The sequence below is a fragment of the Bos taurus genome, chromosome 14 (assembly GCF_002263795.3).
Source record: "Bos taurus isolate L1 Dominette 01449 registration number 42190680 breed Hereford chromosome 14, ARS-UCD2.0, whole genome shotgun sequence".
NCBI lineage: Eukaryota > Metazoa > Chordata > Mammalia > Artiodactyla > Bovidae > Bos > Bos taurus.
Genome location: NC_037341.1, coordinates 23,527,797 through 23,547,034, shown reverse-complemented (window position 1 = coordinate 23,547,034; position 19,238 = coordinate 23,527,797). Strand labels below are relative to the sequence as shown.

Here is a 19,238-nt window from a genome sequence, read left to right as displayed (position 1 = left end):
GCTCCCCGGGGAAGGCAATTGCGGTGACTTTACGCGGGGGGACTTGATCTCATCGCACCCTCTCCCCAACTTTCCTAACTGCCTCGGTGTGTCACCCGGCCGAGGGGTGCGCAGCCACGCGGGTCCCCCCGCCCAGGCCGGGACCCCTCTTCCGGCGGGGGCGGTGCTCAACTGGCGTAGGGCCTGCGTCAACAGCAGCCCGCCGGCGATTGGGGCGCGCTCGCCTCCTGCGCTCCGGGACGAATTATAAAGTGGCTCCTGCCGCCGCAGCCTGGACGGCGAGGGAGGCTGGCGAGGCCGGAGACCCGTCTCTGCGCTGCAGCCGCGGCGACGCCGAGGACCGCGAGAGTGAGGCCCGCCCGCTTTCCTGGCTCTCCCCTCGCCGAGAGTCGCCCCGGACCCGGTTTCCACGACCGACCTGCGTGCCCCGAACAGCGGCAACGTGAGTGAACTCGGCCGAAGCCCACCTTGCTGCGTGGGTTTGGGGCTCTCGCCAGCTGCGTTTTATTCCTCGTTGCATTGCATGGGGTCTCCCAACTTTCTTCCGCTCCTTGTATGTGACCCGGGTCAATGTCGCCACTCCCCGGGCTCCCGGGTTCTCGAATTTGGTCTCCGTAGTCCCCTCCAGAATCCTGCCCTGCAGAGAGCCAGTGCCTGGGGCCGCCCCAGGCTCCGGGCCACAGGGACCACTCGGGAACCGAGAGGCGATCGGAGCGGTCCCCCGGGTGGGCGGGGGAGGGCAGGAAAGAGGGTCCCGTGAGCTCTGGTTCGATGAAGCACCCTCACCCCAGTTGCGGCTGCCCGGCTCGGAGTCCTTCCCAGGGCCCCGCTGAGCGCGCGGACAGACTCGAAGCTCTGTGCGCTCTCCCCGCAGCCCATGGCGCGGTTCCTGGGACTCTGCACTTGGCTGCTGGCGCTCGGCCCCGGGCTCCTGGCGACCGTCAGGGCAGAATGCAGCCAGGACTGCGCCACGTGCAGCTACCGCCTGGCGCGCCCGACTGACCTCAACCCGCTGGTGAGTGTTCCGCGCGGTGCGGGAGCAGCTAACCCGGACCCTGCGCGCACAGCCCGGGCCCGCCGTGCTCACAGTCGGCGCCGACCCCAGGTGACCCAGGTGTCCCGACTGCTTCCCGAACGCTGACCAAGGTCCCGATTTGGCTCTGAGTTTCGGGTCCCCGCGACTAGCTAGGGACCGAAAGGGCGGCGATGTCGTCGCGCAAACCTTGTTCGTTTTCACCCCGGGGAGGTGGGCGCCCCGCTGGTGCGCGCTCTCTCTCTCTCTCTTCAGGACCTCGGAGAGCACCGGCTGTCCCCATCACCTGCCCCAGGGAAGATGCTCAGTCACCCACCTGCTCACAAAGCCCACCTAGGGCCCCTTCCGCACACAAGCATCAACCCATCCTTCCCGCAAATAACAGTTTTTTAAGTGATAATCTCGCCGTCTTTCTTTGAATTTCATTTCTCTAGCCCTTTTAACCTTAGGTCTCTCAGACCATGACCCTCACTTGTAGGGAGGGGTGGGGCGGGGGGCGCGGGGACGGGACGGTGTGGATAAAGAGGAGGCAGGGAGAATGCAGTGGACAGGAGAGATGGATCGGGGACTGTTCTACAGGTGAGTCCCCCTGAAATTCAACTTCTGTTCTGCCTAGAAGGTACTATCGTTAATAGTACATTTTATTAATTAAACTAGTAAGACAACAGTTTAATTTGGCTGTGAAAGGGGCACAGAGAGTCCAAAGAGGTGGCCTATGATGCAAAGATAAATTATACAGGGGCTTGGTGTTGTTGGGAGAAATGAATCTAAGTTCAAAAGAACTGTCATTCTAATGGTAATCCGATGCTCCTAAATCACTCTTGCTGCCCCCAGGGACTCAGAATCGCTGAAGTGGGGGCCCAAGAAGCTTCATTTTAACTAGCTCCCCCAAGGGTTCATTTGCCCTGTCTCAATTTGTTGAGATTCTGTGATGACTTAAAAAGTTAGGCAGAGCATATGTATTAATCCAAAGAGTCAAGTGCCTTTCCAGACCTTCTGAAGCAATTCTCTTACCTAGATGCACAAAACAGGGAAAATCACTAAGGGAAGGATTCTACAGAACCCAAGACAGTATGTTTCAGGTTAAATGTTTGTTTGTTCCATTTGGATTGCGCCATCCTCTCCATTTGACAAATAGGTCTTATATTTAAACTCTGAGAAAAAATGTTGCGTCTTTAGTAGAGGTGACAATCCCCAGCATCCATATTTTTCTTTCTTATTTGTGTTTTACTGATTGGTTTTCTCTTGGGATTTGCATATAGGATAGTTATTTTGTCTGTGACAAATGGCTTGTTAACCACTATATTGTTAGAATTACAGCAGCTCTGAAATTTTAGCTTGGATGAAAAAGACAAATTAAAAAAAAAAAACAGGAAGAAAAAGAAAAGATACATGAGAAATAAGCTTGCCTAGCTAGAATTATGTAGTAAAATCAAGTAACAAATAATTGTGGAATTTGCACCATGTGAAAGACGCTTGCACTTCATTCTATGATGGATTAAAAAATAATGAGCAGCCATGCCATGACTGATGTCCAAACTGAATTTACTCTCCAACACAAAGTATGATAAATAATACAAAAAATGTATAGATGGCTGTAGGAATATCAGTTTCCCAGGTGGATATTACCTTCCCAGTGGCAGGTAAATCGCCTGCCAATGCAGGAGATGCAATTTCAATCCCTGGGTCAGAAGATGCCCTGGAGGAGGAAATGGCAGCCTACTCCAGTATTCTTGCCTGGGAAACCTCATGGACAGAGGAGCCTGGCGGGTTACAGTTCATGGGGTTACAAAGAGTCCAACATAACTGAGCATGAGAGAGAGAGGCTGTAAGATATAAATTAATATCACTTCTGTACTAATGACTGTTATTCTAGTTATTTGCCATTATTTGTTTTAAGGAATGCCAATATTAAAATAACCTTTTGGTAATAGTATACAAAATATTCAACATAAATTTTTGGCAAATGGAGTGTTTGAATTTCACTTTAGGATGGAAATAGTCTTGAAATCTGAACATCTTAAATTTTTAATAATGGTTAGTTTTCTTAATCAGAGGTCAAAAATAAAATAGCACCATTATTTTTATTAGATCTGTAGATTTTTATTTGTGCATGTGTTTAATTTTCTTAGACACAAAACTTAAATAATTAGTAAGAGCTGATTAACTATATACCAGAATTTTGTTGCACTAATAAAATGCTTTTCTTTGTGAAAAATGATATGTATATATTTCATATTAAGTAATATACCAATATATTTTAAATCTCAAGAAAAGGCCTAGTTTTTATGTCTAAATCAAGAGTTAGTAACTGAGTTCTATAAGTAGAACCATAAAAAAACTGAAATGCTAAGAAAAATATAGGTTAAAATTGGGTGGGAAAATATCTTTACAATATAGCAATAGTACAGCATAGTACAATCTGTTAAAATTCGAAGACAAATTCTAATTTGATTCAGTTAGTTCTCCACAATCTCCCCTTCTGATTTTCCTTCGATCTGCCTGTTCAGTACAACAAAAAGTTGTAAGAAAAATGAGATTATTAAGTGGGAGTTTCTTCATCAAAGCAAGCATAGAGTGGTCCGGTGGGGCGGGCGGTGGGGGCTGAAAATGTGTTCACTGAGTGAAATCAGAAAAGCCTCTTCTGTCATTAAATTGATTATTTCCCCAGGCTTGCACTCTGGAATGTGAGGGGAAACTACCTTCTCTCAAGACCTGGGAAACCTGCAAGGAGCTTCTGCAGCTGACCAAACTAGAACTTCCTCCAGATGCCACCAGTGCCCTCAGCAAACAGGAGGAGAGCCACCTGCTTGCTAAGAAGTACGGGGGCTTCATGAAGCGGTATGGGGGCTTCATGAAGAAAATGGATGAGCTGTACCCCCTGGAAGTGGAAGAAGAGGCAAATGGAGGTGAGGTCCTTGGCAAGAGATATGGGGGCTTCATGAAGAAGGATGCAGAGGAAGATGACGGCCTGGGCAACTCCTCCAACCTGCTCAAGGAGCTGCTGGGAGCCGGGGACCAGCGAGAGGGGAGCCTCCACCAGGAGGGCAGTGATGCTGAAGACGTGAGCAAGAGATACGGGGGCTTCATGAGAGGCTTAAAGAGAAGCCCCCACCTAGAAGATGAAACCAAAGAGCTGCAGAAGCGATACGGGGGTTTCATGAGAAGAGTGGGTCGTCCAGAGTGGTGGATGGACTACCAGAAAAGGTACGGTGGCTTCCTCAAGCGCTTCGCCGAGCCCCTACCCTCCGAGGAAGAAGGCGAAAGTTACTCCAAGGAAGTTCCTGAAATGGAGAAAAGATATGGAGGATTTATGAGATTTTAATCCCCTTTCCCATCAGTGACCTGAAGCCCCAGCAAGCCTTCCTCTGCCCCCAGTGAAAGACTGCTGCGCTGGTGTGTTGTATTGTCCCGTGTCGCTTGCATTATATAGTTGACTTGAGAGTCCAGATAATTAACTATACAACCTGAAAGCTGTGATCCCAGGTTCTGTGTTCTGAGAATCTTTAAGCTTTTAAATATTGGTCTGTTGCAGCTGTCTTGTTTCCATGCTCAGTTTTTGTTATCACTTTGTCCTTTATTTTTGACACAATGCCAATAAATGCCTACTTGTGTGTAGATATAATAAACCCATTACCCCAACTGCATAACATTCTTAAGTTTCTTCTCCTTCAGAGGTCTCATTTGCCCTTCAGTTTCCCCAGCAAATCGCAAACTCAGAGACAGTGAAACCATTTGATTTTGACAGAAGCATTACTGGTCCCCTCCTCTTCCTACAGCCAAACCTGTAAAAACATTTTTCATTTGATTCCTTATATTCGAAATGTTGGGCTTACCTGGTGGTTCAGCAGTAAAGAATCCACCTTCCAGTGCAGGAGATGTGGGTTCAATCCCTGGGTCGGGAAGATCCCCTGCAAGAGGAAATGGCAACCCACTCAGTATTCTTGCCTGGGAAATCCAATAAATAGAGGAGCCTGGTGGGCTACAGTCCATGGGGTCACAGAGTCAGACACGACTTGGCAACTGAAACAACAACAACAATATGAAATCAAAGATGAGTGAAGAAGACACTGAAGGAAAACACAATGCATTGTGACTCTCATTTCTGGAATTCACATCCATAAAGAACACCAAAGCCTAACCAACTATGCCCTTATGTATAAGAAAATCTACATTTTACATTCAGATGTGTGTGTCTCTTTTCTTCAGCAAAGTATTTTAGAAGTTAATAAAAAAAAAAAAAAAGATAATTTAGCCCTATTTTACAAATAAGAAAAATGGAGCCCAGAAAGATCTAGTCATTGGCCCAATGTTACCCAGGAGTTGAAGGACAGAAATGGAATTAAGACCCCAAATTTCTTGCTCCCAAGCAATGTCCTCTCTCCACTCCAGTTCCATATCTCTCATCCAGATCACCACAAGACTCGGAAGAACTGGAGATGCTATCTTGCTCACTATTGTCCACTCCTACGTCACAACCATTGTGGGTCTTCCGATATCTGATGAATGGATAGATGAGTGAATCGAGGGATTTGGTGACCAGATCCCCGGGCAAGGTACGATGAATGTTTTGGAAGGCAAATTCTCATCACATAAGGGATTTATGACTATTTCATTAATTAAGCCATTTGGGACAACATTCAGGTACCAAAAAATGTAACACGTCTTTGTGTTTCTAATTGAAGCCACCTGCAGCTAAATTCCTGTCTGCTGAGTCATTTTCCCAGGACCCTCACTCATCCATTCCTTTAAGTTCTTCCCCTCAAGATCAGAGCTTAGCCACAGAGGAGCAGCCTCTGCTCTGCAGCGCAGTGCTGTGCAAGACCGCAGGCTCCAATCCAGTGGGGCCGTCGCGCTCTGCATCCAGCCCCACCGGCTTCCTGGGACATTCCCACAGCCATGCACTATCCTCCCAGCCAGTGCAAAGGGTCACAGGTCCCTGCCACTCACCGATCCCCCCACCCCTGCCCACTATCTATCTCCCTCATCCTTGACAAACTAACTTCTTCCAGGCCAGCACCCACCTCCTTCTGAGCTAGAGATGCAGATAATATAAGTGTGTGAAGCAGACTGGGAAGGAGCTGATAAACAGCAGCAGGCCCCTGGAAATCCATGCCTGGACCAGTCAGACATGACGGGGCCGAAGCACATCAGAGATCCTGGGTCTCTATTCAGCCTGAGTCAATTTCTTCCCTGGGAACTGCCAGCCAGTATTGCCAGACTTTTCCAAAGAAATCTGAAACCTCCATCTTCACGACAACATCTCAAGTTTTTCATTTCAGCCATTGATTCCATTTAAACCCGTGTGGCCCAAATAAAACCCACCTGTAGGTCAGATTTGAGAGACATGGGGCTAGTCCTTTGAGGAATAAAGAAGTCATTCAATTCTCTCCCCAGGAAGTAAGGATTGCCAAATCTGAGAAACAGAAATCCGGCCTACACCCAAGGATAAGAGTAGCATGCCTCTTCCCTTCCTGATAATAACCTAATTATTATGTTACAGTAAAGCAATATGTGTACATAGGTATCTCACCCAAGATGTTTGAGAAAATGTAATCAAATGGATAGACTTTTTTCAAACCAGCCACCATTCTTTATGAGGAGCCCTTTTATTTCTGCTTGGGGTAGCTGTGTAGTCAGAGCTCAAACACTCAGAGTGGTTAACAAACCAATGCCTGGCCTCTGCTTCACCATTTGGTGTCTCTGCCAAGGGCCCAGTAATAGTGTAGCCAGCTCTCGTATTTGCTCACCCCTCACACCTGCTGGTGAATTAAGGACCCAGAGGGCACGCCACAAACATTTAGCGGGGAAGGAACTGAGGCAAGAGAAGAGAAGGGAAAGATCATGGGATGAGATGACTCCTTCCCTTTAGGTGAACATGGGGCCACCAGCTCCTCTCAGAACATCACAGAAAGCAAGAAACCCACCCAGGCTGACCTTAACCAGTGAACAAGGGCGACTGTACACAAAATGGGACCCATGTGCCCCAGGGGCTCCTATGTCCCCAGATACCCCTGTTCTGTCCTACCTTCAGGCTGAGCTTCTATCATCAGAATCTTGCAGCTTTATCTCTTAAAAGTTTGAATTTTCAAGACTCCTATTTAAATGTGCTGGGGTGCTTGCCTGAGACCCCTGGGATGCTCTTTTAAAACAAATCACTGTGTCTTGGCCATGGTGCTCAGCTTGAGCTCAGCACGGGTGCTCTAGGTCCCGTAACCTCAACCTAGGGTGAGGACAAGCCCAGACAAGGACTTAGGGTTGATGGGCTAGAGTCCAGGGTAAGATGAGCTCAAACTCGCAGCTCACTGAGAGTCTCCGGGAAAACTCTGTGCCTCTGAGAATGACCCCCACGTACTGCAGAGGGTGCTGCTGCTCCACCCCATCCCTGTCCTGGCCCTGTTTTCCCCCTTCACCTCCCTTCCCTTCCCCAGTTCCACCTCCAAGCCTGAGTCCTGATCTGGGTTCCTCCTGGGTTTCCCAAGTGGCCCAGATGGTAAAGAATCCACCTGCCAACGCAGGAGACACAAGAGAGGCAGGTTCGATCCCTGGGTCGGGAAGATCCCCTGGAGAAGGGAATGGAAACCCACTCCAGTATTCTTGCCTGGAGAATTCCATGGACAGAGGAGCCTGGTGGGCTACATACAGTCCGTGGGGTCACAGAGAGTCGGACACAACTGAGTGACTAAGCATGCACACCACTGGGTTCCTCCTAGGAGGTGATAAACTGTGACTTCTGCGACCAGGCTGCCTGCGTAGAAATCCCAGCTAGTGGCGTGATGGGAAGCTCTCCTGCCACACTCTCCTCGTCTGAGCCTCATTAGGTGGTAGGAACAGGTTAACATAAGATGCTTCAGCCTCGCCAGCACAGAGGCAGCCCAGACAGGATCAGCTACTGCCTTCTAAACCCCCTCAGCTCTTACTAGTGGGTCTTGGGCTTTTCTCTACCTCTCTCTGCCTCACTTAGTCCTCTCAGGGACAAGGTATGCCTCACCTCATCCTCTCAGGAACCAGGTATCCCTCACCTGGGCCTCTCAGGGACTTAGACTGCAAACATCACATCAGCAAAGGGAGCGATGCAATAGCTTAGACATACCATGCCATGTGGGCTTCCCAGGTGGCACTAGTGGTAAAGAAACTGCCTGCCAATGCAGGAGACTAAGACGTAGGTTCAGTCCCTGGATGGGGAAGATCCCCTGGAGGAGGGCACGACAACTCATTCCCGCATTCTTGCCTGGAGAATCCCATGGACTGAGGAGCCTGGCGGGCTACAGTCTATGGGGTGGAAGAATCAGACATGACTGAACAAGCATGCACACCTCTGCTCCCCAAGGGTAGACACTCTCCTGACCTGTATAACCACAGATTAATCTGCATATTTTTAAACTTTCATTTATGTGGCTAGAGTTATATTTATGGAATTCAGTCATCCTGTTGCATAGAGCCATCGTTGGTACATTATTTTTATTGCCATATGGTATTCCATTGCCTGAAAATACCACCAGATCCATTGTATTATTAATGGGGGCTCATTTTGGTTCCAGTTTGGGGTTATTGCAAATACTGCTGTGACCGTGTTGCTCATCACAGTGAGATAGTTCTCTTGGGAATATAATCAAGAGTAGATTTGCCAGATATTAGGATGTGCATATGTTCAAAGGTAGCTTGTCACACCAGTTTTTAAACAGTTTGTATAATTTGGAATCCTAACTCCAGTACTCTTGCCTGGAAAATCCCATGGATGGAGGAGCCTGGTGGGCTGCAGTCCATGGGGTCGCTAAGAGTCAAGAAAAGACTGAGCGACTTCACTTTCACTTTTCGCTTTCATGCATTGGAGAAGGAAATGGCAACCCACTCCAGTGTTCTTGCCTGCAGAGTCCCAGGGGCAGGGGAGCCTGGTGGGCTGCCGTCTATGGGGTCGCACGGAGTCAGACACGACTGAAGCGACTTAGCAGCAACAGCAGTGTAAGTGAAAGTGAAGTCACTCAGTCGTGTCCGACTCTTTGTGATCCCATGGATTGTAGTCTACAGGCTTCTCTGTCCATGGGATTTTCCAGGCAAGAGTACTGGAGTGGGTTGCCATTTCCTTCTCCAACTGCAGTGTATGTCCCACCAATTCTTCATATTATCTTTTTGTAAATTTTGTTTTAATTTACATTTTCCTAATTACTAATGAGATCGAACATCATTTTATGTGCCCATTGACCACTCGGGTATTCTAAGTTACACTTTTGCTTTTCAAATGTATTTATTTTTCAAGTGAAGCATCCTAACTATTTTCTGCTCTGTGGTGAATGGCCTTACACCACGAAATAAATGCAGGAATTTTTTTAAAACTATAAAATGCCTTCAGGAGACTTCCCTGGTGGTCCAGTGGCTTCCAATGCAGGGGGCCTGAGTTCGATCTCTGGTCTGGGAACTGGATCCCACATGTCACAATTAAGACCAGGAACAGCCAAATAAATAAATAGATTTTTTTTAACATAAAGGACTCCTCAGGGGACAGTTTTTATCTCCCTGTTTCAATCTCCACTGTATGCCCATAACCCTGCCTGTAGACAGACTCCAGGGCATCACTGGCAGTTCACCTGGTGTCTCAAGCTGTACCCGATGTGTTCTTCCCCGTTTGGAACACAAGGTGGAGTGTCTGCTACAGCAGTGCCCTCCCCACCGGGTGCCTGTCGGTCTCTGCTGTTTCCCCACAGGCTCCCTGCCATTAGTAGAAGGTCCTCAGCCAGATGAGGAGGACAGACCACTTTGTAGGGGACTCAGCGGTTTTGATGGGAGAGCTGTTTCAAGGAGCCCCTTCACTGAAGGGACAGGCACACCCTCTTCCAACAACACAAGAGAGGGCTCTATACACGGACATCACCCAATAGTCTGTCAGTACCAAAATAAGATTGGTTTTATTCTCTGCAGCTGAACATGGAGAAACTCTATATAGTCAGCAAAAACTAGACCGGGGGCTGACTGTGGAGCAGCTTATGAACCTCCTTATTGCAAGATTCAGACTTAAATGGAAGAAAGTAGAGAAAACCACTAGGCAATTCAGGTATGGCCTAAATCAAATCTCTTATGATTATACAGTGGAGGTGACCGATTACAGAGACATCCTCTCCCATCATCACTGGTGCTTGCCTCGCACCCAGGCTGGGTGACAGGAGACTCCACTGCTGTCTTCCCTGGAGAACCCCAGACAATTCAAGGGTCTCTGTCTCCCCATGTCGAGGGACTGATCTACAAAAGAAATCAGAACGGGGGGTTGAGGACAGGAACCAAAAGAGCCAACCTTCTGCAAATCCCCTTTCAATTTCTCATTCTTGTAAAAGGCTAGATCTTCTATGGACAGAAAAAGTGCTAAGACTAGGGAAGAGGCCATGAAGAGATACACACTTTGAAATCAGCATTAAAGGACTTACCCGGTGGTCCCCTAGTTAGGACTGCATGCAGGGGACACAGGTTCGATACTTGGTTGAGGATATAGGATCCCACATGTCTGTGTGGACACAGCCAAAAAAAAAAAGGAAAAAGAAAAAAATCAGCATCAAGATGATAGAGATTCAACTCTGGCTAAAGAATTGCCGGATGGCAGGAGCTTAGGTGAATTTGGGTGGGAAATAGAGAATTTACCCAGCAAGACATTTTTTTTTTTCCTTTTCATTTCTCAAGTTATTCATTCATCAAGCATTTATGGAGCATATTCTACAGCGTATACAGTATTCTAGGCCCAGGAGCTATAGAAAGTAAGAAGTCATCTACTTCTCTGCTTTCTCAAAACTTATATTCTAATGTGTAGAGTGAGACAATCAACCACAAAAAAAGAAGAGGGGAAATTTCAGGTAGTTCTAAGTGTGACTAGTCCTTTGTAAGAAAATTCAAGCAAATGCAGAACTGTACAATATTAAAAGTGAAATTTTTCTTTCACCTCCTATAACTTGCATAACTTTTAACTATTATTAAAAGTCCTATGTTTACCCTAAGTTAACATTTTTTTCATTAATGAGTATATACACACACATGCATGGACATACACAGTTGTGTTTTTTTTAACTGTTAGTATTAACAAAATAATTCTTTATGTATTCCACCACCTTTTCTTCACTTACTATATTTGGCAGTATTTCTACATCAACATGTAAATCTTTCTTCACTATATAATATTACATAACATGTACATTTTGCTCTCTTTTAACAGTTCTACTAGAAATTTAATTTTTCACATTGGAACAAATGCTGCAGTTAACTCTTATATTCATGCACTGTCTGTCCTATACTATACAAAAAAACATGTATACACGTGTGCATGTAGTAGTAACTGTCTAATATAGCACTCTACTGCTCCAGGGCAAGGTTTGAAACTTCTGCCTGCTCTGTCTTGAATCCACCTGCAGTGCAGGAGACATGGGTTCGACCCCTATGTTGTTTCATTTTATAACTATTTGTTAATTTGTGTGGTTGATTTTTGTCTCAACAAGTAGACAGTTATCCAGGCAAGAATACTGGAGTGGGTTGCTGTGCTCTCCTGTAGGAGATCTTCCCGACCTAGGGATCAAACCCATGTCTCTTAAGTCTCCTGTGTTGGCAGGTGAGTTTTTTACCAGTAGCGCCACCCAGGAAGCCCAAACTCATTGCAAAGATATGTAAATCATTTTAATTTAAATACATAATTATGCTCAGAAAATTATGAGCCTGTATGTAACTTAGAACCGTATTAGAGACACTGCATGAAGTGGGAGCTGCAAACTGAGCTCCCAGGCTCTGAGTCTGGAGTCTGGTGGAGGCAGCCTCCTCTTTATCTCATGATAACTGGAGCTAGGAGGGGAGTGTGAGATCCGGGTCCATTGCAAGGACCTCAGTAGGGGCAGGTCTCGCCCATCTATTGAAGATGGCCAAAAGAAAAAAAAAGCCAAGACTGCTGACCAGGACTGCTGGATAGTTGAGGTGGGAAGGGCAAGTAGATGCAGTGGAAGAACCAGTATCTGGGCAAAGCCACCTATTTATTGAAATAAGATTGACTTTATGGTGGAGAAGTGGTTCAAACCTCCAATGTAAATTCTCTTTCTGAACCAAAACTGGTAAACAAGTAAGAATAAGGAAAGTGAGTGAAACAAATACTTTGGTTTGACATGAGTAGCACTACAAAATTCTACAATATATAAAGAAAATAACATGAAGAAAGCCAAGATGCAATACCAAGAGCTGATTCATGTTGGTATATAGCAGAAACCAACACAATATTGTAAGCAATTATCCTCCAATTAAAAATAAATATTTTTAAAAAAGAAAAAGAAAGCCAACAAATGCAACTACTATCACTTCACTCTCAAGCAAATATTAAGCAAATATTAAGACCACCTAAAAAGGAATTTTACAAGCATTTCAAGATTTTCAAAGAGATAAAGACAGGAAGGTCTTCCATAAAAAAAGAGGAAGAAATTTTGAAATTAAAATATGTTAGCAATAAATGAGGCATATTGTTATTAGGAAAAAACTAATTAAACAGGATAGATACTAGACCAGATACAATTAAAAATTGCTTTATGTAACAGAAAGTTAACAATAAGGAATTCATTCACAACAAAACACAGAAATTTTTTATTAAAAATTGAAAATGAAATTAACTGACAAGAATCAAATAAATGCATATAGCTGATTCACTTTACTATGCAGTAGAAACCAACACAACATTGTAAAGTAACTATACTCCAATAAAAATCAATTTAAAAATAAAGATGATACTGCAAAAAATGACAGAGAAGAAATAGTAGTCTTTTATTCTTACTGGAATGGCTATAATAATTTTTTTTAAAAAAAAGATGGTCAATAACAAGTGTTCTTAAGGATAACGAAAAGTTGGAACCCTCACACATTGATGGAAAGCAGTTGGGAAATTCCTCAAAAAGTAAAACTTTTTACCATCAATTCAGTTCAGTTCAGTCACTCAGTCATGTCTGACTCTTTGTGACCCCATGAACTGCAGCATGCCAGGCCTCGCTGTCCATCACCAACTCCCAGAGTCCACCCAAACCCATGTCCACTGAGTCAGTGATGCCATCCAACCATCTCATCCTATGTCATCCCCTCCTCCTCCTGCCCTCAATCTTTCCCAGCATCAGGGACTTTTTCACATCAGGAGGCCAAAGTATTGGAGTTTCAGCTTCAACATCAGTCCTACCAATGAACACCCAGGACTGATATCCTTTAGGATGGACTGGTTGGATCTCCTTGCAGTCCAAAGGACTCTCAAGAGTCTTCTCCAACATCACAGGCCAAAAGCATCAATTCTTCCGTGCTCAGCTTTCTTTATAGTCCAACTCTCACATCCATACATGACCACTGGAAAAACCATAGCCTTGACTAGACGGACCTTTGTTGACAAAGTAATGTCTCTGCTTTTCAATATGATGTCTAGCATAACTTTCCTTCCAAGGTCATAACTTTCCTTCCAAGGAGTAAGTGTCTTTTAATTTCATGGCTGCAGTCACCATCTGCAGTGATTTTGAAGCCCCAAAAATAAAGTCAGCCACTGTTTCCACTGTTTCCCCATCTATTTGCCATGAAGTAATGGGATTGTTGTAGCCACATGTTCTGGAAAACAAACTCACTCAGAAGGACAATGCAGATGGTGGAGTGCAGTTTTTTACACTGGTGGGCCCAAGGCAGAGTCTCCTCTTAGCCAAGGACCCCGACCAGTTTTTGTGAAAACCTTATATACCCTAAGTGTACGTGCCCAAACCCACCTCTCCAAATTCCCTGAAACTAGTCTGAACAAAGGAAAAGAAAGATACAGTCAAAGATAACTCATGATTCATATGTCTTAGGCCTAGGACAATTATCAATAGGCCTGTGGTCATACCCCAATAAGCATAATAGAATTTATGATTCTATTCGGTTACACAGATAATTAGGGTATTCTTTTGGGAGTCTAGGTATGAGCCTTGGGGCTCTTCCATCCGGGGTCTGGTTTTCCAGTTGGTATGTCATTTCCATAGATACTGGGCATATAGATTAAAGTCCATAGTCCAGCCCAAGATGGAGTCCTGCTTTCAAGACAGAGCCTGTTCTGTCTGTTTCCTCCTTCAGGACCGGATGCCATGACCTTAGTTTTCTGAATGCTGAGCTTTAAGCCTACTTTTTCACTCTCCTCTTTCACTTTCATCAAGAGGCTCTTTAGTTATTCTTCACTTTCTGCCATAAGGGTGGTGTCATCTGCATATCTGAGGTTATTGATATTTCTCCCAGCAATCTTGATTCCAGCTTGTGCTTCATCCAGCCCAGCATTTCTCATGATGTACTCTGCGTATAAATTAAATAAGCAAGGTGATAATATACAGCCTGGACGTACTCCTTTTCCTATTTGGAACCAGTCTGTTGTTCCATGTCCAGTTCTAACTGTTACTTCCTGACCTGCATACAGGTTTTTCTCAAGAGGCAGGTCAAGTGGTCTGGTATTCCCATCTCTTGAAGAATTTTCCACAGTTTATTGTGATCCACACAGTCAAAGGCTTTGGCATAGTCAATAAAGCAGAAACAGATGTTTTTCCTGGAACTCTTTTGCTTTTTTGATGATCCAGAGGATGTTGGCAATTTGATCTCTGGTTCCTCTGCCTTTTCTAAAACCAGCTCAAACATCTGGAAGTTCATGGTTCATGTACTGTTGAAGCCTGACTTGGAGAATTTTAAGCATTACTTTACTAACATGTGAGATGAGTGCAATTGTGCGGTAGTTTGAGCATTCTTTGGCATTGCCTTTCTTTGGGATTAAAATGAAAATTAACCTTTTCCAGTCCTGTGGCCACTGCTGAGTATTCCAAATTTGCTGGCATATTGATGATCCAACATTTCATTTCATAGGTACATGCACAAGAGAACTGAAAACATATGACTGCACAAAAAACAGGAACACAAATGTTTATACCAACATTATCCATAATATCAAAAAAAATGAAAACAACCCAAATACCATCAGCTGATGAATAGATTAAATAAAATGTGGTCTCTATACAATGGAATATTATTCAGCCTTAAAAATGAATGACACACAGATGCATGCTACAACATGATGAAGCTTGAAAACATTAGGTGATGTGACAGAAGCAGAACACAAAAGGTCCCATACCGGGGTCCAGCCCCTGCAGGATCCAGGGAATCCCTCAGGATGACGGCGTCGGCGATAAGTAAAGTAAAAGGGGAGAGAAAGAGGCTTGATCTTCCTTGGTTTACACAGAAAGCCAATAAAGCTCCTGACACAGAACTTGCTCTGTTCACGGAGGCCGCAGGTGCCTTCTCGGTGGGGTGAGGACGCAGGACGCCCTCTCCCCTGTGAAGATGCAGGGCGCCTTCCAGATCGGGTCTTAGAAGCCCAGGCAAAAAAGTGAACTCAGAGAGCCCCTGTTTCCCAAGGAGTCATCCTGAAAGAAGAAGAGAGAGAGAAAGAAAGAATAGGAAAGAAAGAAAGAATGACATGGGGAGACCAAGCTCTGATGAAGCCGGGTCTGCAGCTTTATTTTCAAAAGGAGCTTTTATACCCTGAATTACACATTTCCAGAAGTGAAAGATACAGAGTCATGCAGAGTCAGCTCAACATTACATCAGTTTGACCTTCATCGGGACCAGGATGTTTTTTTGCATACCTTTCCATTTACAAGGGTCTTTGTGTTATGCACATTATCTTCTTCTGGCCCTGAGGCCTATTGACATTTTATGACCTTTTTCTGATAAAGGTTGGTCAGCCAGAAAACTTGTTTTCCCTTAAAGTGTTTCTTCTTTATTTTTTCAATCTGTGTCTCCCTCAGAAAGTGTTAAATAAAGTTACATTCTTATGGAGCAAAGGTGCAGTGGCTTACAACAAAGAAAGAACTTATTAACTCAAGGGTTTTATGTTGCTAATGTCAAGGCTACTGCTTGTTTTTCTTGCACACCAACTATACTAGCTAATGCACCCCCAGGGGCACACTGGGTAAGGGATAAGGAAACTTGGTAGCAAACATTGGCTCAACAATGCAATATTATTCTAATAAAGCTTTTTTATTGCTCAGAGGTTATACTTGGGATGTTGTGAACAATCATGTGTGTTAGTTCCAAGAGGATGGATAAACCTGCCAAGCAAGCTAAAATGCTAACAGAGGGGTTAGAACTGAAATACTCCTTTCAAGCCCAGGAGACTTATTAATTAGAGCCCTAAGTTGATTTTCTTCAGAGGAAGGTGGTCGGGGATAGCCCCCTGTTAATGTCAGAAGAGTTGGTGAAAGGCAAAATATAGTAAACAGTAGACAGACAGACTTTGGTTTCGGGGTCGATGCTCGAGCAGGTCCAGGGAGTCCCTCGAGTCCTGATCCGCCTTGCCTGTCAGGTCTTTTCCGCATGACCTTGTCATGGGTGGGATCTCCTGTGCTGGCTCCCGGCAGTCCCATATTGTATAATTCCATTTGTATTAAATATCCAGAATAGATGAGTTTGCTAAGGTCTGAGGTTCATTTTCCAGTTGATGAAAGTGTCCCAGAATTGAATAGTAAGGTGGTTGCACAACTTAGTGACATACAGAAAATGACTGAACTATACACGTAAAAAATGAATTTTAGGGCTTGTCAATTATATCTCAATAAAGATGTTATTTAAAAATACAGTGGCTGCAGATTTCATGGGATTGAAGAAAGATTTTAATCCAAAAATAGAAAGCATGAAGGTGGTGCCAACAAGGTTACATAAAAGTAAATCCATATCTAACTACACCATGGTGAAACGTACAACACCATCAGTAAAAAGAAATCTTAAAAAACTACCACAGGAAAAGGAAAATTATCTACAAAGGAATAACAGGCAGATTGAAGGTTCTATATAGGACATAATGTATGCTAGGAGACATCAGAAAATAACTTTTAAAAACTACCAGCAGTGTTGGGGAAGGATTGAAGAAATTCAAACCAACAGCCTATATTTAATTAAATTAATATTAAGAGTATGAAGCTGAGACATTTTGACTAACAGAAATATTAATAAAAATAGTGAAAGCTTTTTTGGCATATAATTGATAACAATAAACTGAACATATTTAAGGAGTTTTAAAGATATCACTTCACAGTGCTCAGGACACATGTTATTACAAGAAAGATGCTGTTGCTGCTGCTCAGTCATGTCTGATCTGGGATGAGGACTGAGAGTGGTACCAGGGAAGGTTTGGAGTCTGTATATGATGCTGTTAGTATTGAAAATGAAAGTGTTAGTTGCTCAGTCGTGGCCAACTCTGTGACCCCATGGACTGTAGCCTACCAGGCTCCTCTGTCCATGGATTTCTCCAGGCAAGAATACTGGAGTGAGTTGCCATTCCCTTCCCTGAAATATCTTTCCCACCCATGGAACCAACCCAGGATTCAAACCCTGTTCTCCTGCATTGTAGGTGGATTCTTTACCATCTGAGCCACCAGAGAAGCCAAGACACCATGAATGTTTCAGGAAGAATAGGACAGAGGCTTGGAAAGCATGCTTATGCATTATGGTCACACTTCCCTTCCAAGGTATGTTGGAAGAGAAACATATCCAAGGCAAAGAAGAGAAGTAGGGAGCAGCTGATTTCCACATCTATACTAGATGTGGTCTGTGTTCTATTTTGCTATGAATAAAAGAAATCACAAGCCTTGGAAGTGGACCACCTAGGTTAGAGTGATCATATTCCAATGACTAAATCTGCGTCATCTTGACAAGTTACCTACCATTAAGTGCTATAAAAGGGGTGATAATATTGCCTAACTTGAATGCCTGTTATGAGAGAAAGCAAGATAATATAGGTTCAGTGCCTAACAGAGATAAAATCCCGAAAAAACCCCAGTGAACTGTGGGACAACTTCAAGGAGACAGATGTATGTTTGTTTGGAGTTTCCAAAGGAAGATGGGTGGCAGGGATGGGGGGCAGTCATAATAAAATATTTGAAGATACATTGGCCAAAAATGGTCCTGCTCAGGTGAAAACTATAAACCCATAGTGTCACTGAATGCAACAAATGCCAATCACAATAAAAATGAAGAAAAACACCAAAATACATGGAGGTCAAATGAAAGGCAGGCAGAGGAAAAAAGACATATTCAGAAGAAAGATAAGAGTGCCAGCATACTTACTGTATGGAGGAAGAAATGGCAACCCACTGCAGTATCCTTGCCTGGAGTATCCTGTGGACAGAGGAGCCTGGTGGGCTACCAGGAAGAGCTGAAAGAAGAGCAGAAGTGTGGCTCAGCCCATGACCTCCCCACCACCAAGTCAACTCTAGACTTTTCCTCAATTCCTTACCATGAACAAACTAAATCCTGTATCAGAAAATGTGAGGATTCCATGTTAAAATCCATATCTGCCTCCTTCTTTCTTAAGACATATTTCGATATTTGTCCCACTTTAAAAGTTCAGAAAGGAGATTCTGTCTGGAACAAGAAAGTATGTATGAAAAAAAGGCCTCAAGATGTATAGGAAAAAGTTCAATATCAGCCGCAGCAGCATCTTCCATACAAAGATACTAACATAATTGCTACACTGAAAATGGGCTTCCAAAAGTGGGAATCTGGGGAAGTAGGCAAAAAATCTTAAAAGAATAGAAAAAAAGGGGGAGGGAGAAAAGCCAATGTTTCTAGGACTTTGGTCTTGTCAAGTGCATCCTGCCCAGAGTGATCGCTTGCCACCCAATCAAGATAGGGACAGAATAAAAACATAGAACCCAAAGAAAGCAGCAAGGACCATCAGCAACGAAGGAAGAAACTGAGTTACAAGAACCAAGAGTGCTGATCATAGTTACAGGCTGAGCAGAGAATTAGTCAAGACAAGACTAAGCTGATTATGCCCACTCATTTCTCTAACAAATGCTTATTAGGTACTCTTCTAAGTTGTGCCTACTTGGAGGGGAATTCAAAGCAATAGCACAAGGGTGCAAAATTAAAACTATGCTTGCTCAACAGATATGGGGATGGTAGGGCAAAGGCAGATTCAGAAGCTGGAACCAAGGCAGAGCACAGTGTGTCAGAGTTCAGAAGCCATTCTGTTGAAACATCAAGCTTTGCCCAATCTGATGGCCACAACTTGCATCTCTTCAAACTGCCAGGTTTTGCTGCGGGTATGTGCCTGACTGTGTTACTAAGTCACTGAACGAGAGATGAGGCATTGAGGCAAAGAATACGACTGTATTCAGGGAGCCTGCACATCAAGAAGATGGAAGACTAACATCTCAAA

The 19,238-nt window shown here is 44.3% G+C and overlaps 1 protein-coding gene and 1 long non-coding RNA gene across 2 annotated transcripts in view; one reads left to right on the top strand and one right to left on the bottom strand.

The window, feature by feature from the left end:
- The first annotated feature begins 273 nt into the window (after window positions 1–273).
- Window positions 274–4,680, top strand: PENK (proenkephalin). Its single transcript, NM_174141.2, is given in 3 exon segments — window positions 274–442; window positions 875–1,015; window positions 3,705–4,680. Coding segments are annotated over 2 exon segments (792 nt in total). The 5' UTR covers window positions 274–442; window positions 875–877; the 3' UTR covers window positions 4,359–4,680.
- A 5,784-nt stretch (window positions 4,681–10,464) lies between these two features.
- LOC132342194 (uncharacterized) overlaps window positions 10,465–19,238 on the bottom strand; it is an 88,880-nt gene continuing 80,106 nt past the window's right edge. The window contains exon 4 of the long non-coding RNA XR_009490476.1: window positions 10,465–10,526. This is a non-coding gene — a long non-coding RNA (uncharacterized lncRNA). The remainder of the gene's footprint in view (window positions 10,527–19,238) is intronic.